The sequence below is a fragment of the Triturus cristatus genome, chromosome 3_2, assembly GCF_964204655.1.
Source record: "Triturus cristatus chromosome 3_2, aTriCri1.1, whole genome shotgun sequence".
NCBI lineage: Eukaryota > Metazoa > Chordata > Amphibia > Caudata > Salamandridae > Triturus > Triturus cristatus.
This window is the reverse complement of record NC_140584.1, coordinates 78,316,556-78,343,986: the sequence shown is the minus strand read 5'-3', so window position 1 is coordinate 78,343,986 and position 27,431 is coordinate 78,316,556. Positions and strand designations below refer to the sequence as shown.

General features: G+C 42.1%; 1 protein-coding gene across 1 annotated transcript in view; it reads right to left on the bottom strand.

Moving 5' to 3' along the window:
- Positions 1-27,431, bottom strand: part of LOC146856835 (uncharacterized) — a 499,318-nt gene that overhangs the window by 118,195 nt on the left and 353,692 nt on the right. The window contains exons 14-15 of the mRNA XM_085647270.1: positions 21,595-21,611; positions 8,961-9,018 (exon numbers count right to left, since the gene is read on the bottom strand). Coding sequence (XP_085503396.1) covers positions 8,961-9,018; positions 21,595-21,611 — 75 coding nt within the window. The remainder of the gene's footprint in view (positions 1-8,960; positions 9,019-21,594; positions 21,612-27,431) is intronic.

Sequence of the window (27,431 nt, the reverse complement as noted above, 5' to 3'; positions counted from 1 at the left end):
ATTTCTATTCTGCACCAATTTTGAAACCTACTAAGAGTCTAATGCTTTATCGACTACAATATATACGATTGTATCTGTATATTTGCAACAAAATGCTGATATAGTATGTTCTGCACTAGGCACTTTCTGGATCTTACTTAGGACTTAATGAATTAAGCGGTCATTACATTAGTGATCATTTGTTCCTTTTGTTCTTTTTTTATCTTTCTTCGCGCATAGACACTTTTCCAAGGCTAATTAGCAAAGCAAGTACTTGATGATGTATACTTATCAAGTTTATGGCAGGAGACATCAGGAACACTATTATTTTTGTATATGCATCATCATTTGAACAGGGTACTTGCTATGGATTTTATACTGCATGTTATAGTATTTTAAATGTATACTTATTGATATATTATTTGTATTTGTATGTTTCACACGTGCTGCTCAATAAAAATAAAAAAAATAAAAAGAGCTTTGTTGTTCCATAACCTTCTATTTACAATTGTGTCCATGATTTCACAACAGAAAAATGTAATTGTTACATATGCACGAGTATCTTGCTACTATTCATACTATTTTGTGTATCATTTTGTGATGACTCTATGACTACTGACACCGAAATACCAATGTAATAGGGATGTTATAGTCCTGAAGAAGGTTTTCAACCCACTTGGGGCATTACATTTATGGCTTACACATGCTGATATAAATAAAGAGATGGTTCGGTGATAATTTCCCATAGGCCAGCTAATATGTTATGCTTTTAATCCTGTATGGGGAACCCACAATAAAAAACAAAATGATTGGGCATCATAATTAGCCAATTTCAACTTTCTTTAATTCAGATCCCTATGTATATACTCCAGCTCTCAATGGAAGACTGAGCTCTACCTATGTACATTAAACAGTACATTAGGTGTTGAAGCATGCCCAGTAATGAAGCATGCCATGGTAAGTGAGTGAGGGCATCACTTTGCAAGTGATGGGATCATGGTAGAAGGTGGATCTTTGCTTATGTATCATCAGTTTTTCTGTGTTTGGTGTCTTGTGCTGGGAGGCATTTAGATAATTGCTGCTGATGTCATCACCACAACTGCAAATGGGAGCGAAGAAAGCCATGAAAATATTAAGTTGACTTGGCTTGGCCTTGTGGGCTGTGGGAATGGTTGCATTTTCTGGAGCCCTGCGAGTAGACATGTTTTGACTGGGCCTTCCCCCACCTGTAGACATCGTGTCACCTCATATCTGATGGAGCAGTTGGTGGAAGCGAAGGAGCATCTGTTACACTGAGAGGAAGCATGAATCAGTGGAGATGAAATATTCAAATAGTGGGACACCTTCCTTTTGACACATGGAGTGAAGATGGTGTTTCCCATCTAAGAATACAATGGGAGATCACCAATAATGTATGTGAGGAGAACAGAAGGGATTTTTTTTTTACCAGAAGGGGTCAGTGGTACTTTTGATGAGCAGTGCCTCCTACTGAAAACAGCAAAGGGAGGGGTCCCGCGTTGGGTGGAACTGGGTATAGAATCACAGGATATGCAGTAGGAGAACACCATCAATCCCCTGGCTACACATTTACCTGTCCCTACTATGGAGGTGAATGATGGGCCCAAGCTAATATGACACTAGTGACATTAATTGAAGGAGACTCACCTGACTCTTAGTGTATTTCTCACTGTTTCCCAGTGATGACACTGCTGCAGCGTTCAGAAGTGCACAGCATTGGAAGGTGCGGTATAAGTAGAAGCATAATGAACATCCGAAATGTGGGGGAAAAGCAGAAGGGGACCCCATATGCCACACAGAAAAAGCTTAGAAGAGTGTCCACTAACTCAGGAGTCTTCTTAAAACAAAGGATCCTAATGGGTGCAGAGGCACAGCCTAGAGAGAAGGCGTGCAGGGAAGAGATGTCAAACGGAGAGAGGGCCCTTCTATCTGCTAAGAAGAAAATAGATCAGACATTTGGCAAAGGAGATAGGCAGATGAAAGCCTTTGAAACCAGAGTTAAGCAACTAGAGAAAAAGTCCAATGTCATTTGACATGAGGTGACTTATGCTGATACAATCTTACAAATACGGAGACAGAACTGTGAAGTGTGGAAGAGTTCACTGCATGGAAAACGGTGACACAAGCATTTGTGCTATTAGTGGTGGCATGCCCAGAAATGAAAGTGGAATGCCTAGAGCATGCAAGACGAGCATAGAACCTATGAGGTCTGAGGTGGCCAGGGATGGACGAAACCAAGAAGCTCACAGTGCTGATAGGGACCTTTTCACTGAAGTGATAGACCTAGAAGTGGAGTACAGTACCTTGTCTATGGAAATAGTGATAAAGCTACCAACAAAGGCTGGTGAAGGCAGTGGTGGGTGGAAAACAAGGCATGGTTGCGTTGTACTTAAGATAGAGTCAATGAGTGTAAAAGCCATTAAAAAATAAGTTAGTTTCCAAGGTGGAAGGATATTGTTGTTCTATGACCTCAATTTAGAGTTACTTGAAAGATGAAACAGCCTTTAAGATGTTTGCAAGAAACTGTTTTCTTTTGTTGTGTATGCCTTTGTCTTTTTCCCGACTCTCTTGAGGGTAGCTTACGAAAGCTGGTCCTATGTTTTTTGTCACTTTGATGCTGCAAATAATTATGTAGCAAGCCTGAAACCTTGTGAGGAGAGAGTGGGTGATAAAGAGACATGAGGAGGCAAAGGTGCACGAACGACCCTACACCAGGAAAAATCTACCTGCTAAACTTTACTTCATTATCAAGTGAGTAAGATCATTCTTCATTCTAGTATGATGCTTACTATACATTTTTGATTGTGTCAAAAGATAAAGGTGCATTCTTGAAGGACTTCGTTATTTATTTAGTATTTTGTATGAGTGTTTTGCGCTGGGACCTTCTTGGTACAACAAAGATAAACCTAGAAGAGAGAGAATTTTTCAGATAACATCGATATGTATTTAAAGAAGCGTAATGAAAAGATATATCAATGTTTATATTAAATGTGAGTTCTGTACAGTATTCATTTGTTTGTTAAATGATGAGAAACAGAATGGAACCATAAGAAATACTATGTGGCCAAGGACTTCAAGTATGAAAATGTGTGTCAGTAGAAAGCACATCCTTTGATCCTGCTGCAAGATCTTGCAATACATAGTTTTGGAAATAAGAATATAATGACCTGTTCAAAGAAGTTTGTGGTCACTATTTCCCAAAATAATTTACTTCATGGTTAGGCTATCCTGTTTTAGTTTAAACTTATAATAACTGATAAAACTCCATTTAACGGGAAACGTCCATCATCAATGTAAATATATATACACTGTTAAAAACCTGCACAACCAAAAACTACAATTTTATTCAAAGACAGGAAAGTGAGAGAAAATGAGTGATTTTTATTTCTTCCTGAAGAGACCACCTAATCATGGGTCCCACGCTGCAACTCTGGGCAATAGCTTGCTTAGTCTCCACAACGGCCCCCACAGCGCGAGGGATGCCTGGTTTCACCATGGGGGTGCCCAGGAGTGGACACTTCACAAGGAAAACCAGGAAGGGTTCCCTGGCGGTATTCGTACAAGCGCCGGGAAACCCACTGCGGGTAGCTGTGTGCTATACAAGTACAAAAACATTTACATTTACATTTACATTTGCTGTAAAAGGCATTAGCAAGAAAAATGGGTCTTAGATTATTCTGCTTGAATATTGTTGCTTAGGAATGCCACTCAAAATTTTATTTTCTCTTTTTGTTTCTTCCTGTTTTGTGTGCTTGGATTAAGGGTGTGTGGCTTAGAAGCTTGTTTTAGATCTGATCTCATTATAGAATATACTGTAGAGAATCTGGAAATATTACAATTAACATTTTAACAGTGATTATTTCTTTCACTGATGGGGTGAAATGGCTGGCTCATGAGAATCAGAGCCAATATATACTATCACATCTACCCACAGATACAGAATGGGTAAAACCATTTGATACATCAGCCGTTTTTCAAACAAGTCAGCAAGATAGAAGGCGATTTTTTTAAACACCACATGAACTAAACATTCAATGCAAGAAGTAGTAACAGGTACTGTGGAAAGAGTGCTGTGACAAGGCACATGGGATAGTGGCGAAAACATGACAGAAGACTTTCCACTTCAGGACAAAATTCATAGTTGCAAGGGGTCCTGTTTGTATGCATGATACCTTCAGCTAACCATGGCCTTTCACCCAACTGCATCTCATTGTTTTTGAGTTTTGAGTGCATAGTTACAATGTTAACAGCAACATTTAAATACAATGTGATGTCTGTGAAAGGTCTGGTCTGACTTAAAGTGAGACACTTGCTATAGGCAGCTATGAATGTCCTTAAAATAGCAGCACCACTTTAATTAATCGGGCAAGGAGTGTAAAAAAGCAGGGTCAAGCATGCTTAAACATCAAGTTTTAGGTATCTTAGAATGCACTGCTACAAATTATTTTGCTGCAATTCAAATCTGTAGAGGTTTCACAAGGTACTAGGCCGTTGGTAGGGTAAACCACTTGTACATGGTCATAATATTCAGTAAGTAGTAGGTGAATGATTCCCAATTGTGACCAGGATTTTGTTTATTACAACATTTGAATAAAGTACGTGTATGTTCTTTAATCTAATAATAGACTTATAAACTAGGCCTGGGCATAATCAAATTAGGAAGGCTGGGCAGATGACATGGTCCACTGAGTTGGCACACCCATACTCATCCCCTGGCTGGATTGGCCTCGAGAATCAAATGTCACTAGTGACATGTTTGGCCACATAAATTTGACAAGCTAACTAGTGGACATCTTGAGATCTGGCAAACCCTAGCAGGTGGCGCACCTCCCTGACCTGGGCAGGGTAGAAGGCTCTGCCTGCTGGCTGGTGCCACCACTCTGTGGGGACCAGGCTTCCAACAGGGATTACGGGAGCTGTTCAGCCCGTAGGAGCCCCAGATAGCTCTCTGGTTTAACACCATCCTGCCCTGTGTAGGCCGAGCCATGAGATCCTTGACATTTGTGGACTGAACCTTCCAGATGAAATCCATGGCTTCATCCTGCTCTCACAGGGGATTATGGGAGCTGTTCAGCCTGCAGGAGCCCCAAACTCCTCCCCGGGCTCAGCCTGGGCCTTGATGTTGGGTCCCGTCTCTGCTCCACACTCCAGAGGTGCACAAGGGTCCTCTGCAGGCTGCAGCCAACGTGCCCTGGCTAGGAACTATCACCCCAGTCCATTGGATAAGGGTGCCTCGGGTCAGTACATTTCACCTTCCTGGTGCCTGAGCCTGGGGAGCTAAGGAGGGCAAAGCCCCCAGTCAACCCCCCTCTCCCCTTGAGTCTGCCTGGAAAGCCATCTTTCCCCAACTAATAAACCTCAACAAAGTGTGGGCTTACAGAACCAAGCGGGAAACAAAAGTCAGAGTTAGTTGGGCCAGCTGGCCCGCCAGTCATCTTGTCGGCCAGCCACTGGTTGATCATGTGATCAGCCAGCCCTGTGACCTGATGGCTCGGGCCTACCTGGTAACCAGAGTACCGAGGCAGCAGTTGCTGACAAGGGCAGAGCACAGGAAGCTCCCTTCTGGAGCCACCAACTGACTTCTTGCCTCCGGGGCCTCTGCTGGTGCCTATTCCGGCCTTCTTGTCACCATGAGTGACCTACAAGGGATCATGCCCACCATCCCTATTCCTGGCGGAACAGGGTGGGAGGGGGAGGCCATCATGCCCCACGGCACATGGTGGAGGCAGCCTCCAATGGGCCTTTACCCTGTTCCTCTCACCGGCCTGGCGGTAGAAGGCCCCCAGGGGGCACAAGCGCCCACAAATGGAGATCAAAGCTTAGCTCAGAAGGAGACTTTCTATAAATCGCAAATAATTCTAACCCAGAATTAGGTAGTCTAATTATTTCCCTAATTAATTTAGCATCATTTGCCCATGAATATCTGGTGCACTTGGGGCGATGGAGGCGGCCCCCTTCTGTCCCCAAGCGAGCAGTTCTACTCACTGGGTCAGAGGCCGGCTATCTCAGGCCAACAGAGGCTACACAGCACTGCAGAACTGTTATGGTTTAGGGGGGATTCTGACTTAAAGGCATTCAGTCCTAATCACAGAGACGGCAGCTTCGCTGCATTGTCTCCACAGCCGAGCACATACATCAAAAGCCTGAACCTGGGGTTCCTCTCATACTGAGTAAGATTCCTATTGCAACTACACATCATCAGTAGGGTAGAACTAACCTAAACTTATGATGGTCTAAACCCAGCTTACATTGCCTATTAGCGGGTTAAAAATCCAATGCCTGGTGAATTCAGCTTTATAATGATAGGAGAAGCTTACACCGAAGGATCAAAAAGCGACTTTGCAATGCACACTTGGCCAACACAAGCCAGTTATCAATGTGGCAACTTTTCTGAGACCTCCTGCTTGAAACCCAAGAAGTAAGAACGATTGTGAGACCCCGCAGTGACAGTCTATATTCATGTTGAAAATCAAGATCATGAGAACTTTTGCCTGTCTGCTCCCTAGGAGGTTTCTGTCCTTCCTGAGCTTGCCTTAGGACACCTGCATTATCGTTTGACAGGTGCACCGCCCCAGTCAAACTTTCCACATACCCTTGTCCCTGGAGAAGGTTGTGCCTGGTAGGCGCCGGGTGCTTGGAGCCAGAAGCCAGAGACCCACGCAGATCGCCCCCGCCTCACCGGGTTAGTGAAAAATCGATAATAATAGAATTTTATCAGAGTCCTTAGGGACTCCCACTTATACTACACCTCTTAGGGTTTTCTTTCTGCACTGATTCTGTCAAGCCCATTCGCTTGACTGTAGTTTGGCTAGATGGTAGGTCATCTAAATAGTCACTAATTAGATGAAGAGGCAGTTTGCTATCTTAAGAGAATCATAATTACTCCAGCCGTTTACTCATGCTTCGTTGAATTTCTTCAGTTTGACATTCAGAACACTGGGCAGAAATCACTTTGTGTCAACACAAGTCTCATGCCTTCGCAAAGCTTTGTTTTAATTAAACAGTTGCTGTTTACCCTGGATACCTGCTCTGGATATGGGTACGGTCAAACATGATATTTACACCATCTCCTCCAGATGTTTAAGGAACAGCGAGAACTCACTGGATGCTGCTAGAACTGTGACGCTTTCCACTGCTCGTGGCAAACTCATTCCAGGGCAATCTGCCCTTCACAAGGAAAAAATAACTATCCCCAGGGCTCCCGCCAGCTTCTCCATGTTTGTTTGCATACCCACACTGGACTCCCTGAGGGTGTCCAGCTCCACCAATCCAGGTTTGAGACCTCAATTAGACTTCCTTTTGATCAGCTGAGGGCAATGGAGGCCATCGCCCATCATTTCCGGACAGCACTTGTCCATCTCTTAGATCCAACTGATCCATATTCAACTCCTGTTCACATGAAACCCTTCTTCAATTTAACCTTCGAAGTTCTTGTTTTAATAATTAATACTACCACCAAGATCTGCTCCTGTGGCAGCTCCATCTGGACCCTCGTCCCAGGCTTCCATGTGCACTGCAGGGGCCCTCCTAGTTATCACGGCTTAGCCCCTACCTCTCTCAGCACCGGTGAAGGTCAGGTACTGGGCCAATGCTCCTGTGCCATCCTTTTCAGGGCTACTTGATTTGGCATGTGAGTTGTTACACATTCCTTAGTGGATTACAACTTTCATAGCCTCCATCCTACTTTTCAACCAGCACAATCAGACACATAAGGGGAGGGCCGGACCCCTGCCTTTGGTTCTGTTTGGGAGACAACCAACCCAGTCCCACTGGAGCTCTGACCCTGGGCTTGGCCAGAGCTTCTTATCCCAGGCAAGCAGGGCAGACCTCCTCTTGCCTGCGGGTCCCCGTCCAGGGCACTTTGACACATGGCAGGCCAGGGAACACAGCCCAAAGCTGAACCCTTCTACTCCATTGTCTGCTGGCACTCTGACCCAGGGCCCACTCAGAGGTTCGTATCTCAGGCAAGTAGGGGAGGCCTCCCTAGGCAGAATGCGGTAGAGAAGTGTACACCCTTGCCCCCTGCACAGGTGGTTCTTGTTCCTTGTTGGCAGTGAAAGAAGAATCAAATAATGCTGAGTAAACAAGGGTTTAGTGATAAAGCACTCTCTGACTGCAGTCTCAGTGCCTGCTATGCAAGATTCCAACTGTCAATTCTTCGGGGTGGAATGTTCCTAGTAACAGGGTGATGGGGAGATAACAAGGAAAGGGGAAGTGGGAATTCTGATAAAACATGTAACAAGACAGGTAATAGATAGATGAATGGGGCAGGTAAAGTGAAGTGCTAAAAATTACATCATTATTATTCTAAATTACAACGCCTTCCCAAAAGTGTTTAAATTGTTTTGATTATAAACCAAATTAAAAGAAAGCATTAGTCTGTCCCAGCAGTGTACCCCGCAAATAAATAAAATTGCAATAAACACATGAAAAACTGTTTTAAAGAAATGAATAGCTTTGTGCCTTTTGTTTAAGACAGCCTGGGGTAGGAAAGGGAATTGAATTGGGAAATAGTGGGTCCAGGGTGGTGGAGATCACATGGTTTGCATGCAAGAGGTCTTCCAGTTTACTCTTAGGAAAAAGGAAAATGTCATAAGTTCGGGAAGTTCTTCTGGTCTCTGAGAAGATCCCCTCAACAGTGGTTATGAACAATAGGGAAGAAAGTTTTTTCTGCAAGTGTGTATGTTAATTTGCAGCTATTTGATGAATCTGTGACATAAAACATCATTCAACTAGAATGACCAATTTGAGGTAATCCATAATTATAGGGAACTAAGTTGAAGTAACTTCAATGCTGGCACATGTGTAAATGTCAGCATGTGTAAATTCGAACACATGCGTTAATTCCAGGTCCAATCGGTAACATACACCATATACTAACACATCATACGGCATATCTTAAATGCAAAGAAAATGCATGAATTTATGGCAGTAAACGCCAACATTATGTTCAAACTACTCACATCATCCTTCAGATTGTAGAACTGCATTAGACATTTCAGTGTAGCTGAAACAATGGCACTGTAACAAAAATGCATTTAACAATCACTTTCTTGGTATAAGCCTTTCGGGCTAATCAACTATGTCGATATGAATAAATAATATAAAAAAATGTAACTTTTTAAAGAGTTTTAAAAGCATGGGCCAAGATATCTGGAAAATAAATATTTTGAGAAGTGGTAGGACTATTCATCAGACATAAGTTGACTGATTAAAGTAGCAAAAACATGCAATTTATAGGCCCTATTCACAAAGGTAAATCAACGCATATAGATATGAATAAATAATATCAAAAAATGTAACTTTTTTAAAGAGTTTTAAAAGCATGGGCCAAGATATCTGGAAAATAAATCATTTGAGAAGTGGTAGGACTATTCATCAGACATAAGTTGACTGATTAAAGTAGCAAAAACATGCAATTTATAGGCCCTATTCACAAAGGTAAATCAACGCATATATTGGAATTAAGTGTGCAAATTCTTCAGTTTATGAATGTAAAACCGTTTGGTATTTTAAATTTGTAATCAGACCTGCTCACATCTGAAATTACACCAGTAAAATATGATATTATGTGTGAGCCACATGGGTTGGGAGGGGCATTTCCAGGCACGAGCGGAGGCGTCAGTGAGTGAGCACCAATAAAACTGCACATTTGTGGGTGTTCACCAATTTTTGCAGCCACATTCCTACTCTAGATTCAAATGGAGATTTACAACTTGCAGAAGTGAAATAAAACAAGTGATTAAATGCAAATGTATTGGGGTGGCATATTCCTGCATGCGCCACAGTCTACTTACTACCTCTCTCATGGGAGCAACTTGGAATTTACAAAAAACTCAATACTCCTAGAAAGCAGCAACATTGACAGCTTTCAGGGGGGCTGCGTCAATACACCGTGAATTCCCAAAAAGTAGCACATTTACTTTAAACATAGATGTAAGTTTACTGGAGTAGATTTCTAATTCTGGATTTTAAATAGCGGTGTTAACTGTCCTATGTGAAGTCTAGAATACTGCGGACATGCAAAAGTGCCTATATTTAACAGTAGTAGACAATTAAAAGTAGTAGACAATTAAAATTATCACTGTGAAGGAGACAGATAGGCCTGTGTCTGCAAAACTATTTACGGAATGTAAATGACATTCACAGGATGGTGCTTGTCCCGTTTCTCTGTCTAAAATGCTTGGCAGAGTGACCTTGCTGAATGGAATCTTTGGAAATATTCTTGTCTCTGGTGTTTGTCTCTGATAGTGGTTGAACACTATATACACACACCTAAGTGTGTCAATGTTTTTTTTACATGTTCATCGTCTTTTATAAACATATAGATGTGTCTAGAATGTAGACAGTATTGTTTTTATTGACAATGGTGGTTCAAATCTGAATATCATGCATTTCTGCTGAAATGATAGATGTATGATTTATGTAAAGGAGCTGTGTCTCAGCATGCTGGCCAGTGCTAGAGGACGCAAACAGAAATTAGTTCCATACTATAAAAGTTATGATATAAACAAGATGATCACCGCAGAACAGTACAGAATGAAGAGTAAGAGGAAAATCATCTATTCAGCTCTTGGTTCAAATCGTTACTTAACTGTAAAAAAAAAAAGCCTGCAACGTTTAGTGCTGAAGTGCTTTAGTGCCATGCACTCTCCTGCCATCTTGTGTTGGGTGTAGAATAATACAACCTGTTTTTCTTCAAATATTTGCTTTTGCGATGACTCATGATATATCCCCCGAAGCCCACATTGAATCAGGACTCCGATTACATCTTAGATTGCGCTTTCCACTCAAAAGGATGAGTCACTAACTTGAGGTGTAAAGCAGAAGTCTGTGTACTTAGAATATTCCATTTTCAATATTCCAGAGCAACCTGAAGAAATAGTGGCAGGTAGGTGGAATTAATCACTGCACCTCCCAATATAGTCATAAAAAATATAACCTTCTACACCAATATTGCAATATGGCCCACTTCAGATGGCCAGCTGCCAAGTGGTCATATATCAAACATAATAGAACACAAGCGATGAGAGGCAACGTATAATCAGAACAAAACCGTTCAACATTGAATCAATTTTTAGTATAGTCGGCAAATGTATCCATAGACTCCAGTTTTGCTTGAATGTTTTTTTTTATTTTTATTTTATTTCATTTCAAACTTGAAGTTTAATACAAAACAGACACACCCAAAACATTTTGCCTCAGACAACAAAGGCTTCTTTAGGGCTGCAAACAAATATAAAAAGACAAATATATATACATAGACTAAGACAAACTTACATGAAAAGGACATAATAGCATAAATACAGTTTGATATAATACTTAGTCCAGATAGAATAGTTAAAGAAACAAACTGGAATAGACCCAGTAGTGCATGAGCACCCACAATCAATCAAGCAGTGCACAATTAACTCAGCAGTAACATCTGGATGCAGCTCATCCTTCTAATATCCCCTTAGCACGAAAAATTTATAAAACATTAATTTTATAAATGCACATGTCTTCACATACAAGTGTTTTGTACACCATTTTCTTAAAAACACCCAATTATAGAAAACAGCACCTATCCATTATTTGTAATCCCACTCCTTTAAAAGTATAACAGAATGGAAACAGAGCAAGATAGCTCTAAAAGGGATAGGAAAAGACCTGCAGGTAAAGGCAACTAGGGTGACACTAGTGACATGGACTCAATATCTCATGCCCACAACAGCATGACATTGTAAATAAGTAGTATTCTACTTATCGATTCACATCACCTTTTAATTGGATACACCTGCGCATTCCAGGGAGCAAAAGTACACTCAAAAGGTCACAGAAACGTGCTAACCACAACACGTCTTGTGCAGGCGATGATAAAAGCAAAGGGCAGCCAAAGTCCTACCAGAGTCCCAAGGTCTGAAAAGGTGAAGTGAATCGATAAAGTTCAATGGGCACATATGTAGTTGAGCACTGGGGATCATTGCAATGCCTGAAGTCATAGTTCCCATCAGCTCCATTATTATTATTATTATTAGTATTATTATTATTATTATTATTATTATTACTGTAAGGCACAATGTCTGGTAATAGTGACACCAAAATGTAGTTGAAAGTATTTCCCATGAGTTATGCTGTATAATTGGTAAGGTTGTTTCCTCTAGGCAACATGGTTTTATACCAGGGAGGGTGGGGGGCACAGATCATATCTGCCAGGTTATTACTCTTTTAGATGCTTCTTTGGTGGCAGGAGACTCTATGGCTCTGACATTATTAGACGCCTAAAAAGTGTTCGATAGGGTCTCCTGGAAGTATCTCTGGGTCATCATGAACTGGTTTGAAATTGTGCCTGAGCATATTAAAGCAGTAAAAGCACTGTATTGCAATCACAGCACTAGGATAGCAATAATGGGGGAGACAATCAAAACAGACCCAACAAGGTACAAGGCAAGGGTGTCCCTGTTCCCCATTGCTGTTCACTCTTTACATAGACTCCTTAATACGGATATATGACAACAATGCCGTAATAACACCTATGCGTTATCATGGATGGGGCACAAAAGTGCTGACCTATGCTGACAAAGTTGCCATAGTCACTCTCAATCCAGCGACAGCTCTGAAAGCAATCGAAAATGAGAAAGGCATCTTTGTTTGATTCTCGGGGTACTCTTTAAATTGGGATAAAACGCAAGTAGTTATTAACAGTAATCTACAGCTTAATGATATCTGTGTGGCAGAGAAGACGGTGTATCTGGGTGTTAGTATTACCGACGAAATTGATCAAATATTGGAAAGGCAAAGAAAGATCTTTCAAGAATAGATAGTTTGCATATGTCTATAATTGGCAGAAGTAATGTTGTTAAAATGACGTTTCTCCCCAAAGTGTAATATTTCTTCCAGGCCATCACACTTGAATTTGGAAATAACTTATTTAAGCAAATTGACAATATGGTGAACAGATTTATCTGGGCTTACTCTAAAACCAGGGGGGCTCTCAAACTTTGAACAGTTCTCAAAACAGAGAGGGGTGGACATCGCACACTTAAATTGTATTACTGGGCAGCAGCTCCGCAACATATGGTTACCTTAATTGAGGAGGTGGATGAAGCTCGCTCTGTAAGAGAAGAAATTCCCCCGGGGTTTGAACTATTGCTCAGTGCAGAAGCTAGGTGGTGCCTTCGCTGTCAAATAGAACCCAGCTATTTTAAAAAGACCAGCTTCAAGGCTATCCAGGGAGCTTACAAAATCTGGACAGCACACCGGAAGAAACTGGGGCTAGGGAGATTTAATGTTTACCCTAAGATTCAAGAAAATCCTAGTCTACCGGGGACTCTTATGTACTTGAGTGAAACTGTCATGGACTTATAAGATATGGGGACTTTCATACCGATGTTGGAAAAACATCCTTTGTGGAACTGAGGACAAAGTATGAGCTTAATCAGGAGGAATTTTTTTTAATTTCTGCAAGTTCAGGATTTTGTAATTAAGAAGGATGGGGGCCATCAAGGTTTTTCTAGAAAAGAGCTAGCGGATATATTAGTGGGGGGGAGGCGGGGCGGGGCACACTGTACAATACGTTGTATTTACAGAGTATCAAATTTTCTCTCACAGGACAACCTAGAGAGGTAATCTGTAAAAATTGTAAACTAAACTGGAGGCCACAGAGAACTCTTTTTTTGGAATCCCTAGAGCTAGATCATTCTATATTATTATCGTCAACTTATTGGCTCAACACTATAAAACCATCTATCACCTATATTACACTCCTGGTAAGATTAAGGGGGGTGAAGGTACTAGATGTCCACGATGCCAGTGTTTGAGGGCAGATCTGGTTCACATGTATGGCAATTGTACCACACTTGAATTGCTTAGAGTGGAGATTAATACGTTCCTTGACAAAAGCCTAAATCTCAAAGTATACCTTACCCCTAGCTCATTCTGCTGGGTACACATAGTGGAGAGGCTGCTAATTCTGCCCAGCACTTCATGTACATGGCCATGGCTGTATTTCAATTATGTATTGCGTCAGCCTGCCTCAATCAATCCCCGCCCTCTTTTAATCAATGGCTAGCGCGATTATTAGCAATGTATAATTTTGAGTTCTCGCTATATTCACACAAGGGTAGGAAGGCCAGGAAGAAGTGGAACCAAATGTGGGCTCCCTTTATAGATTGGAAAGCTGATCAGCTAGTCTGATAGTATTATCTGGTGGGCAAATGCATAAAAGGTGCTCCTGCCATCACTGTTTGTGTTTATGCCCCTCAGGGATATACCCACAATGCATTATGGTATGCTGTCTGATCACCCCGTGTGTGCACTTTGTATATATCAGGGATGCTGGGTAGGACCCAGTCTGTTTTACTGAATTAAGGTTAAATATAGTTGATCTTATATCAGTTACTATCATTATTTATGATGTATTAAAATGCCGCTAGAGCCGATTCATAGGCTTGCCGTTATGTTGTAATTAATTTTGTATACTATGCTCTATGTGGTGTTTCAGTTTCAGTGCTCTCCTCTTGTGTTAATTGGCAAAAATGGAAAAATCTGTGCAATAAAAATGTATTAAAAAAAATGAAATGATCGCTTCATTCTGAAACTTCAGGATCATTGCCTTAATATCTTGAAGCCTCTGGGGAGGAGGGAGTGCTTGAGATGAAGTGGTGTCCAGTACTGCCCCTATAAACAGGATGCACTGAGATGGCACCAGGTGAGATTTGGTTGTGTTGATCGAAAAGCCCAGGTCGAACAACAGCGTGATTGTGACCTGCAAGTGATGGGTCAAAATCTATGGAGAGCAGGGTTTGATGAGCGTATAGGTAAGAGAATACTGGGATTATCACCCGTCTGAGATGAGCTGCAATCACGACCATCACCACTGTGAAAACTCACAGAGCTAATATCCACATTTAGCTACATGTTGTTCAATGTCTATATTAGAGCACTAGCCCTTCTAATAAGATCACAGGGCATATATTTTGCTGACTATGCAGACAACACACACTTGATCATTACTTTTGATCACATCACCCCAGAGCCCTTAACTGCTTTTCACAACTGTATGAGGGACATCTTGCAATGTTTAGGGGGAAATACTTGCCTAATGAGTTTTGGCCCTCTAAAGGCAGTGTTGCTCCAGTTGTAGCAACCTCTGACTGGAACCTGGGGGTGCAAATGTATTGGGATCTGTTGCTTGTGTGTCATGTTAACAAACTGTCCAACTCCAACTTTCCTCTGATGAGAATCTTATGTAAAATACTACCTCTTCTTCCCACTCACTGGCACCCAGTACAGGTGCGTAGAGCCATAACAAGTAGAAAGGACTATGGAAACTCTGTTCCTGGGAGCCACTCTTTACCTTTGTATGAATCCTGTTCAGAGGGCCACAGGGCAAGCAGGAGATACTGGGCCAAACAACTGGAGGGGGGGGGAGGAGGGGGTTAACATTATCGTCCTGATGTCCCAGGGCCCGACATACTATGGACCCAGAGCAACTGGCCTGAGTACCTCTTCAGCACGCGAATCTCTGCGGTATCGCTGGTCGAGCGGTCCAAGGTTTCTCAGAGTAGGGTAGACACAGGGGGATGAACACAGGCTCTCCACCCAAAATACGCGTAGCAGCAATAAAAGATTGTCTAGTCAAAAACCTGCTTTTATGAAAAAAGGAGTATTTATTTATGACCACAAAGTAAAATTCCATATTCACAAACAATACACAGAGTTGCCTAAGGTCTAAGCTCTAGTGTTTCACTGAAGGTTCCCTGAATATTACTTCCCTCAAGCTAGCAGTATTGGTTATTCCCCATTCATTATAGGTGACATTTAGGTTAAGCCCAACTAGTAGTCCAATGCCTCAGGAGTCCCACTCTGCCTCTGTATTAAAGTTCAAAGTGTTACAGCGCAAAAGCTCTATTAGGCAAGCAACTTTCCTTGGCGCCGCCTGGCCCACAATCAGTCCTACTTACACCAACAGGAACGGAGTGACTAGAGTCTCTGAGCGTACCCCCGCTCCTGGTGCTGGAGTTGCAGTGGCTGTCTCAGGTAAGTATTTCACCTGCGGCCCCGGCAGCCTGCGACGGGCTGTCCTAGAGTTCCTCATGCGCAGTCAAGCAGCAGCAGGGACTGTGGGGTTCTTATTGTTCCTTCACCCTAGGTAGGTCCTTTGGCTCTCCCCACAGGTAGTTGGGGGGGTTTGTAGAGGGTAAGGATCTCTCCACTGTAGCCCTCCTCAGCATACGGGGTCACAAGACCACAGCACACAGTCTTCAGCCCACTCTGCAGGGCAATGCTATTCACGGCAGCCCCATCAGGCAGACAGGGTCGGTGAATTCACAATGCACATGAGCGATGACCCATTCAGTGCAGCGACAATCATAGCTTATTTCACGGTGGCCTCCCCTGGCACACAAGGGTTGCCAAATTTCCCTGCACAAGGGCAATGACCCTAATTGGTAAAACAGCCGATTCCTAACACCTTGCTAAGGGTATTCACTCGTCAGGATTCGCCCTGGATGTCGCTCCGTCCAACGCTCTCCTCTTCCTCACATGACACACTGGTGTTAGCAAGCAGGTAAGCACTAGTGCTCCAGGCTCCACTGCAGGTGGTCTTGGATTCCCTGGGTGATGTCCACTCTCCCAGCTGGGAGACTAGCAGGCCTTGTCCCCCAGATCTGGTCACAGGAGGAAGTCTTGCAGAACAGAGCTTCTCCTCCTTACACAGCCCGACTAGGGGCTTGACATATGACAATTTTTAGGGTCTCAAGCTCTCCTTCTTATAGTCCATTTCCAGACACCACATGTGATTTAGTCTGAGCATTTGAAATTTATGTTATATATGTTGGGGGTCTGTTTCCTTTGAAGTGCCCAATCCTCTGTCCTCTGCCCCCTCTTCCTCCAGAAAGCAGTCTGTCACAGCAGGAGCGACTCCAAATCTGATAGCCCCACAACACAGGCCAAGGGAGGGTTTAGAAGTTTACACCTAGCTGTGACCCACAGTGATATGTGTATCAAAGGGTTACCCCAGGGCCTCAGCTCTACTCTTTATGATCCTCTTTAAAGCCCCATCTTCTTCTTGAGAGGTGCCCAAGCCCCTTTCTTGTGACCTCTGTGAATCAACGAGCCCTCTTTGAAGTGTCCTGGGGAGACTGGCTCTCCCTTTTTCGATTGTGCCCCACCCAGTTTACAGGAATGCAGCAAAACACAAAGTTGTCTGAGGGGATTCCTCCATTCTTCTACCTCCTCTCCTTGTGCTTCACCATGCATTCCTGAGTCTCCCAAAATGGAACGTAGAGTCTGCCATGTATTGTACCATTCACAAGCACAAATACAGGAAGCACATGCATACAACATTCACACAAAGCAGCTTCCCTTCATGTATTGTACCACTCGCAGGCACACATACACCCAGCATATGCATATAACATACATGTGCTGCAATGTACTGTTTTATTCCTATAGTATACAATTCACAGGCACATATACTCGCAGCACATGTACACTTCAAATGCACTGCGCAGCATTACAAACCAAACAAATAAAGGCCAAGGGAAAGTTAAGCACTGAGTAGCAGAACTTAAAATGAGTAAGCCTGTAGGTGACATAGGTAAAAAAAAGACCTGTTCGCTCCTACTTACTACATAGTCTGCTGCACCACAGTGCATATGCTGCTTAGCTCCTGGTAAAGGCAGCAACCTTTCACAACTATGAGGGGAGAGCTTTGGGCACCCCTCCCGGTCCAACAAGACCACAATCTGTGAGACATGCTAATGTCATGGGGCAAATGCATGATACGTGTTTGTCCATGATAACAAAAAAAAGCAGCATCATGAATCCTGAAATCAGTACAGTTGGGGCACTCAGGGCAGGGCAGCACATCAATCACCATATAAAGGATGTTTCCATTCCAACAACCTTATTAAGAGGTTAACAAGGATTCAGTCAACAGCAGCATTGGATGCTCTCCACTGGATCCCTGTGCACAACAGTGTCTTGTGTAAGGCATTTTATATAGTTGACAAGTCTTTCTATTGGGTTGGACCACAGTTCTCCAATGCTAACCTGCCTAAGGCACTCAAGTTTAATAAAGCCCAAGCTGGTTGGCCAAGTCTTTTCGATTGAAGTGCCTTAGCTCTAAAATCGTCTGCCCTTTACCCCTGGGCTACGATTGATCATCTAGCCTTCAGAAAATTGCTAAAAACCTTGAATTTACACATAGTAGGTCATTCCCTTTTTGCTTTTATTGTCCTGTTTAGCCAGCGCCAGAATACCTTTTTTAGGTTACAGTGCACTTTACAAGTATTTGATTAACTGATTGTTTGAAGTGAGACCAAATGGAAGAACCTCACACTGGTAATGTACGGATCCAACCTTGAAGTGAAGATACCTCCTGTGTGACTGTAGGATAGGTATGTTAAAACAGGCATCCTGCAGGTCGACAGACACCATTCAGTCTTCTTCTTCCAAAGCAAGCAGAACCTGAGCTAGGGATAACATTTAGAACTTTTCCTTTTTGAGCAACCAGTATAAAATCCTAAGGACTATGATCAGATGGAGGCAGCCTTCCTTTTTTGGGGACTAGGAAGTACCGGGAGTAGGACCACTCTTTGAACTTCCGGTTGCAAGACTCGTAGATGGTCTGCTGGGAGCATATCCGGTCAGAAGGGGAAAGGTGGGGGTGTTTGATGGAAGGCTAGGGTCTATCCTTCTTCCCAATTTGCAAGTCCCAAAGGTTTGAAGTTATGGTGCCAAAAATTGTGGAGAGGAGTATACCTGTCTTCAAACGGGTAAGTCAGACATATGGCTGCTTCCTTGCAATGGCTAGAAAAGAGGAAGAGGAGTAGGTAGAAAGCGATATAGTTTGTGTTTGGTCCTTGCCTCGTACTCTATATTGTACTCTATATTGTTTGTAGAGGTGATTCGCCTGCTGTTGCTGCTGTTGTTGAGCAGCGACCAGTTAACAGCCTCAAAATGAAAAGCCACTGCTAAAGCCGCAAGCCTTTCAAAACTGAAGGTAGGTTGTGTTTGAAGACCGGGGGATCTGGACACGTCTTTACTATTTATAAACCCCTCCAATGCAGAGTCTGCTTTGGAACAGAAGAGTCTAGATCTGTTGAACACAGGGTCTACTAGGGTAATTTGCACATCTGGCGAAAAGCCTCCGTTTCTCAACCAGGCATGACGATGTAGGAGATCAATGTCCCCATGGCTCTTGCCACTGAATACCTGGTGTCCAGGCCCAACTGTATCACCTGGTTTGTGGCAGCCTCACCATCCCAGATGAGCTCTGTGAAATGTGTGTGAGGGTCATTGGCAAGCTTGGGTGTGACCGCCTGTGCAGAATCTAATAGGGTTTGCACGTATCTACCCATAAGACAGGTGGCATTTATGGATTTGGAGCAATACTCCCCACTGAAATCATAATCTTGGAAACTTATTCGGTTTTCCTCGAATCCCTTGATGGAAAGTGGCTCCTTTAGAGGAGCAAGAGGCTTGTACCACTAAACTCTCCAAAGATGGATGAGCTGATAAGAAGCTGGGATCTCCCAAAGCTGGCTTATATCACCAGGCAGTCTGTCTTGAGATGACAGTAGAGGTCATCGGTTTCTCCCATATAGCCATTAAGGGCTCCATCAGTGCCTTATTAAACGGAATTAATAGTTCTGGTTTGTGGGAGGTGGAGTGCAGGACCTCAGTGAAGATGTTAGATTTGACTTCAGTGGATGAGAACTGCAGGTCTAACGTATCCAGTCCTCCTGATTACTGCATGACAGAAGGTCACTTCTGGTGGTGGAATACCTGTCAGTTGAAGTAGTTCCCACATCAGCTAGGTATCAAGCCAGCTGGCATTCTTTAATCCTTCTCTAGTCTAGGTCTAGTGAGCTGTCCTCTTCATCATTTGCACTGGGGACTTCTTAAGGGTCCATCTCCCCCAAAGATATATCTGCCATCTTCCAAGAGCTGCTGAACCTCTCTTCTAGAGTGATGGGATATCAGTGGTGGTGCTAGCGGGGGTGAAGATAGTGGCTGCATTGGCTGTAGCACTTTTGTGGTGCCGGTGGCATAGAGTGCGATCCGGTGGTGTCATCTGCGGCGCCATCTGCATTGTTGTTTAAATATTGATTTGAGACTGAGGAAAGGTTGATGACCAAAGGCGGTGGTGTCAGTCTTGGCATCAACCGCGCTAGCATAGATGGTGTCGGGTTTAGATGCGCCCATGACACAGGAGGGAATAGTGTGAAGGGTGCAGAGTGGTAGGATGTTGACAAACCTCCCAAGGAGTATCCCATCTGACCCAAAGGGCCAGCCGCTGCACCAGATGGGATCATAGCACTGCTGAAAAAGCTAAACATTGTGTTCAGAAAGGCTAATGGATCCATCCCACGGATTTGAAACTCTGGGTACGGTTGTAAATGCTAGAGATTTGGAGATGGTGATGTTGGCATTTGATTGTTCAAGACATGCACTGGGTCAGATGGGGCCGTACATGCCGGATACAGCGTCGGATGAGGGGAACTCGAAGGGTGCAGCAACTTATTTCTCCAAGTGTGGCAGCGAGATGTATGCCTCCTCTTCTCGTATTTCTTTCAAGAAGATTTCAATGAAGGTGGTGATTCGGATGTCTTCGACATAATACCTTGTGACTCACGGCATAGGCGCCGACATCATGCTCAAATCCTAGGCACCACAGACAGCCGTCATGAGGGTCCATAATGGACATCTGCCCACCACAGTCCCAATACGGTTTAAATCCTGATCACCTTGGCACTGACATTTCGATGGAAAACTTCACCTAAATGGATTTGATGTGAAAAAATCATCAACAACATCGATACTTCTGAGGAGAGTAGGAGAGCTCAGGAACACTGCAAGGGTGCAGAAAACAGGGCACTTACGTCATCACAGAGACAGGAGTGATTTATGGCTCCAGTGACATCATGAGGCATCTCATGCAGTGTGGAGATGAAGCCCCCATCCCCTACCAGCATGGGGAGAGCTATTGAAAACTTTCCAGATCCAGACTGGCACCTAGGATAGTCAAAAGGTTAAGAATCTGCTGGTATAAGTATGCACCAGAAATGGCAGGTACAGAAAACATGTATGACTTAGTTTTTTAAACCTTAAGCTGAGTTGGCAAACACTGTGGTGATTCATTTTGTGAAAAGGGGCATTTGGAATTGCCTCTACTCTAATGAAGGCCAGGATGTACATACTATACCCCTATTAGGCAAACAGAATCTATTTTCACAATGAGGATTGCAAACTGGATTGGGGTTTGTAAATCAAGAAATGACTGCCAGAGCTCAAATGACCAGCTCTTCCAAGATATATCTCATGGGTTCACAAAATGTATACTGAAGCAAACATCAAGCTCTGTCTAGATATCAGGAGTATACAGTGCTTATGTAGCAGTCTGCTAGCAGCGGAGGGCTACAAGCACTGTGATTCCCATTGGAGTCCATTGGCCGTTGTTAAGTTTCTCCATTGGCTGTTGTTAAGTTTCTCCATTGCGATTCATATTTGCTCTATGTATATTTTAAAGTATTGAATTTAGTACTCATTTGCACTTTGTTTTGACATATACAGTGTGATAGGAATACAACTGAATATTTCTCTACTGACCTGCTTCCAGCCAGCCCCTGCGTTAAAAAACAAAAAAAAAGAATTTTTTTTAGGACAGCAGTCTTAAATTTGCATCATCATTTACAAAATGTTAATGTATTATGTGATAATCATTTTGCTAATGTTTCTTTAGCCATCCAAAATATTATTTATTAACCAGTTTAAAAAGATTTACTATTTGATGAATTACACAATAAATTGTTAATCAGATTAATAGTCCGTGCAAGGACCAAAATAGAACTTCATCCGCACTCAGATGTTATAGAAAACATACATATTTGTAATGCACTTTAAAGCCTCAGTATCATTGTCAGCAACAAGATAACCACACAGATATCATTTGTACAACAAAGGCCATATTTCCAACCATAAAATAAGATTCAAACAGTGTAATAATGTGTCTTCAGTGATGTCACTGAGGAGGTCATTAATGGTACGATGTGTGATAATTAGTTAAGCTATCAATGGCATTTATGAGGTTATAAGCAGTGAATGGGTGGTTAAAAATGAAAAACAATATCTAAACAATTAAAAAAAAATTACAATTATTAATATTACAAATATTAAAACTAACCAAGATATTTATAATAAAAACATACATCTATTCTTACTTAATAAAAACAATTAAAACAAACACTAAAAATACCCATGAAAAATACAAAGGATTTGTTTTTATAAATCCTTAAAAAAACTAAAAAAATATAAATAGAAACAAACAATAGCATGGAAGTATTGAACTTTGGAGTCAGATTTATTATTCTAAATCCGTAAGCAAAGGTGGGTAAAGTGCTGGACCTTGGAGAGGTCACATTTGATATTTCAACTCCAAATAAAAAAAAGTAGGAAAGGTGTTAAAATTGTTTTTTTTAATTTTTTTTATTTTTTTTTATTTTAGACAACTCCAAAGAAACCACAAACAATAACATCATAATTGACAGATGATAAAGGTTATGAGGAAAAATACAAAAAAAAAAAAAAAAACATATAATGCGTTAATACCTGCTGAGTAAAAAAAATACAAACTAAACGAGTTCTTACAGAGTCCAAATGAAACAATAACAGCTATTGCAGAAAAAGAAATATGAGAAACACATTAGCAGGTTTTTTGTACACTAATTTGAAACATCTGCTGCAGTAACCCAAGCTGCAATAGGGGACCAAATCTTATCGCCTCTTCTTTTGGATTTAAGACCCCTGGTGGCATATATTGCTGTCTCATAATTATATACAGATAGAAATCTGGATAACCACATTTGAAAACTAGGGGCATCACAGTTTTTCCATAATGCAGCAAGAATAATTCTATATATCGCTGTTCCAATAAAAAGAACAGCTTCCTCGCTAGAGTTCAACTCGAGCGTACCGTCATATCCAACCATGCAGATGGTGGGTGACTCGGGCAGTTTGCGCCCAAAGATTTCCTCCCAGAATTCCCAAATAATTTTTTTTAATGGTGTAAGCTTATCGCAGTAGTAAAACATATGTGTTAACGTAGCGGGTCCCAGATTACACCTGGGGCATTGATCGTTACTTCTTCTACCCCATGAATATAATTTAGCTGGAGTGAAATAAAGGTTGTAAATAGTTTTATATAGTTGTGATTTTAAATTAGTGGAAAGTAATAGTTGTGAAGACATAGCCAAAACCTTATCAATGTCTATATCTGGGTTGTCAAGCCGATTTATCCATAATAATTCGGTCTGTACTATATCATCTGGTGAAATCTCGTGGAGGAGCGTATAGATTGTACCAATTCTGGAGGAGAGCCTAACGGTAACTTCGATAAGAGAATTTCTAATCCAACTTATGTTAGGCAGCTGGGAGTTTATATTTGATCTTACTTGAAGGTATTTTAGATAATCAGACTCAGGAATATTAAATTGATTTTGGAGAGTTGTAAAATTAGCCTTCATATCAATACCCAGAAAATCAAAAAGAGAAATAATTCCCAGTCTCTCCCATCTGGCAGAGATAGGGTCATTCATGCTTTGCGGTAACAAACAGGAGTGCCAGAGTGGAGTATAACGGCTTAACCTGGAAATATTCATATATTTTGTGATTTTTCGCCATACTTTCCATGCCCCGGTAACAGTTTTAAACTTGACTTTCTTAAAATAACTGGGCTCGAGTTGTCTCAGGAAGAGTCCTTTAGAATTGGCACCGAGGGCTAGTTCGTATATAGATGGTAAATCGAACTCTTCCCTATTAGCTACTAGGTTAACCAATGGGGCGAATTGTTGGAGGAAGGCAGCCCAAAAATATAAAAGTAGCTGTGGGATTGCTAGCCCCCCTCTATCACACGGAAGAGACAAATATTTAAGCGATCTTCTAATCTTGCCGTTTTGCCAAACAAATTTTGAAAATTGTGAATCCAGAATTTTAATAAATTTGTCTTCAACTAGCAAAGGAATTGCACGAAATAAGTACAATATTTTAGGAAAGATGGTCATTTTAATGAAGTTCCCTCTCCCTATGATAGAGAGCTGTAAGCTGTTTACTCTTGTTAGGGCTTGTTTGATTGAATCAATCAGGGGCTCATAGTTAGCTTTGGTAATTTTTTGTACTGTAGCAGATATGCAGATCCCTAAATAAGTTGCTATTTTGGTCCGTCTAACATCCACAAACAGTGCATTTTCTGTACATAATATAATGGTTTTATTTTTGTTCAAGGAGTATCCTGAATAAGTATCGAACTGCTGTGTGATTGCCTCTATCTCAGTTATGGCTGTCTCGGGGTCAGGTGTTACAACAGCAACGTCGTCTGCGTATGCCAAGACTTTGGTTTCAAATGGTCCTGTCACCACAGGTGTAATTCTACTGTTCTCTAAGATTTTAAGTATCAGAGGATTGATGTATAGGGCAAATAATATCGGAGAGCACTGGCAGCCCTGCCTTGTCCCTCTTGAAATTTTGATGGTATTTGATTCGCACCCCATAACCTGAAGCTTAGCCTTTGAATCAGTATACATTGCCTTAATTGATTTGATAAAACCATGCCCAAAATTATATCGTTCTAGAATAGCCCACAAAAACTCCCATGACACTCTGTCAAATGCCTTCTCGGCATCTAGAAGAATCATTGACATCTGGCCATCTGTTGTTGCAATAATATCAAATAATGTGATTACTCTACGAATGTGATCAGTAGTACCCTTCCCGGGAATGAAACCATGTTGCCATGGGGTGACCAGATGCACAATGACCCCCCTTAACCGATTGGCAAGTATTTTTGCGTATAATTTCGAATCTGAATTAATCAGTGAAATTGGGCAGTAGGATGATGGAGAGTCTGTGGGTTTATCTTTCTTGGCAAAGATGATAATATTGGTATCCTGCCAAGATACAGGAGTGTTTCCACTCCACTGAATTCCAAGAAATAGATCTAGTAGAAGTGGTAATATCATTTTACCAAGGACTTGGTATAGCTCCAAAGGCAGTTTGTCCGGACCTGCTGCTTTCCCCGAAGCAAGTTCCGCAAGGGCGAGTTCGATCTCGGTTAGTGTTATTTCTTTCTCCAAGTCATTCTTAGTGGTATTGTCTAGTCTACTATCTGAGCGAGTTACAAAGTTGCTCAAAAATGTATTTATTTCCGCCTTGTTGCAGAGAATGTCATCCTGATACAGACCCTGGTAGTAGTGTTGAAGTATATCAACTATATCTTTAGGTTGTGTATAATCATGACCATTCGATTTAATAAAGGAAATTGTGTTTTGGGAGGCCCTTTGTCTTGTTCGCAAAGCCAATTGTCTACCAACTTTCTCACCATTCTCGTAGAGGTTTCTTTGCTGGACTCTGAAAGTTTCCGCGGATTTCTTTGTTATTTCTTTGTTTAAATCATTTTTTAAAATTAGAATCTGATGAAGCAGGTCTGAACCATCTGTTTTTTGTGCTAATGATAGTGTATGCGCGGCTTCTAAACTAGCTAGTTCCCCTAATTTCTTGCTGAACTCAGTAGTTTGTTGTTTCTTAGTCCTGGCTACAAAGCTGAGGGTTTCCCCTCTAAGCGCAGCTTTAAAACAATCCCATACTATATTTCTAGGGGCACTGTAGCGGTTGGTGTCAAAGTAGGACTGAGCCCAGTTCCTAATAAAATTAACATACTCGCTATTAACCAATAGTTTTCTATCAAAAGTCCAAACTGAGGGTTTCCTTGCCGTGCTTGTTAGATTGATGGTGAGAGCTAGGGCATTATGATCTGAGATTAACTTAGGATGTTTTACAATCATTGCTGAATCGGAGATATCTCTTGTGGTAAATATATAGTCGATTCTGCTGTATTTATTCTATGGATTTGAAAAAAATGTGTACCCCGGGTCCCCTTGATGTTTAAGGGACCAGATATCAACTAGATTATGGCTCATCAGAAGTGAGTTAATAGCTCTAAATACTCTTGGCTTTCGACCATGGTAACTATGCCTGCCATGAATATCATAGACAGGGTCAAGTGTGATATTAAAGTCGCCGGCCAAGATTAGCGGGCCAGGCCAGCCTGCCAGCTCTACCTCTAGGCTTTCGAACATAGATGGATCGTCTAGGTTTGACCCGTATACAGAGCAGATGGTTATCCCTACAGCAAGCTCCACGATTACCCATCTACCAAACTGATCCGTTGCTTGGCGTTTGGGCCTCCCTATATTGTTTTTGCCACACCCCGAGTATTTGTCGTTTGAGTTGCAGTTGCCAATAGATTGTACCCCTGAATTTTGAGTAAACTTCTCATTGCCCAGGGTAGATGAGTTTCTTGCAGACATATAATATCTAGGGGATTTCGCTTTATTATTTCCGACAACCGCCCTCGCTTACCTCTGTCATTTAGCCCTGCTATGTTCCAGCTATATATATTTATCCTCCCCATGGTACTGAGTAGTTTGATCCTTTGCTGATATTTAAATCTATATTTGCCCTATAATAACAGAATATTCTGCCTCTTATTGTGAAGGTTTGGATTCTTTTGTATGGAGTTGTCTGTTTTTTATTAGTTTTGCTCCCTACCCCACCCACAACCCCACCCACCCCCCCTGCTCATCCCCCCCCGTTCCCCCCTGCCCCCAAAATGAGGCAATAAGACTCCATTAGAGTCTAGATGTGATGAAGGTGCATCACGCTGTCAGGCCCCCAACCAGTAAGCCAAGTAAAAAAATACCCTTTTTTCTCATTTTTTTTTTTAATTGCTCTCCTCCCCCTTTGTTTTGTTTTTTTTGTTTTTCGGGTATTCCTAAAATGCGCAAGTTGTTTCTGCGCTGGCGATTCTCAAAGTCCTCCAATTTCCATCTGATATCCCCTATCTGTAGTTCGTTTGACTCCACCCGTTCCTGGATTGTGACGACTTCGGTTTCATTAGCCAGAGTTCTAGATTCAATCTCAGTCAATCGGTCTCCAAAAGAGCTGCAAGTCTTAACCAGCTTCCTCACCACGCCTTGCACCTTACGAAGAGCTGCTTGTGCCCTGCGCCCATCCTGTGAGGTCTCTTCGCGGTGTGAGGCTATCGCCTGTAAGACAGTATCTATAGACACAACTGCCGGATTGTTTTGAGGAATTTGAATTGTTGGAGTTAGCTGCTCAGTATGAGTGTGGTCCCAGTGTAGAGCCATCCCATGTGATTTACTACCCCGCTTATTGAGGATTTTTTGTTTTAGTTTGACAGTAGTTGGCTCTCCCTCTGCATCTGTTGTGCTATCTGACTCATCGGACAGATATGAGGCTGATGTATCGCCCCACGCTGCTCCTAGTTCAGCTTTGTCGGAAAAAGAGAAAAAGTCGCTAGCTTCTTTCTCAGGATCATTGTGAATTAGGCTGGCAGCGCCTAAATTATCTAGAGCCGATATAGCTCCTTTGCC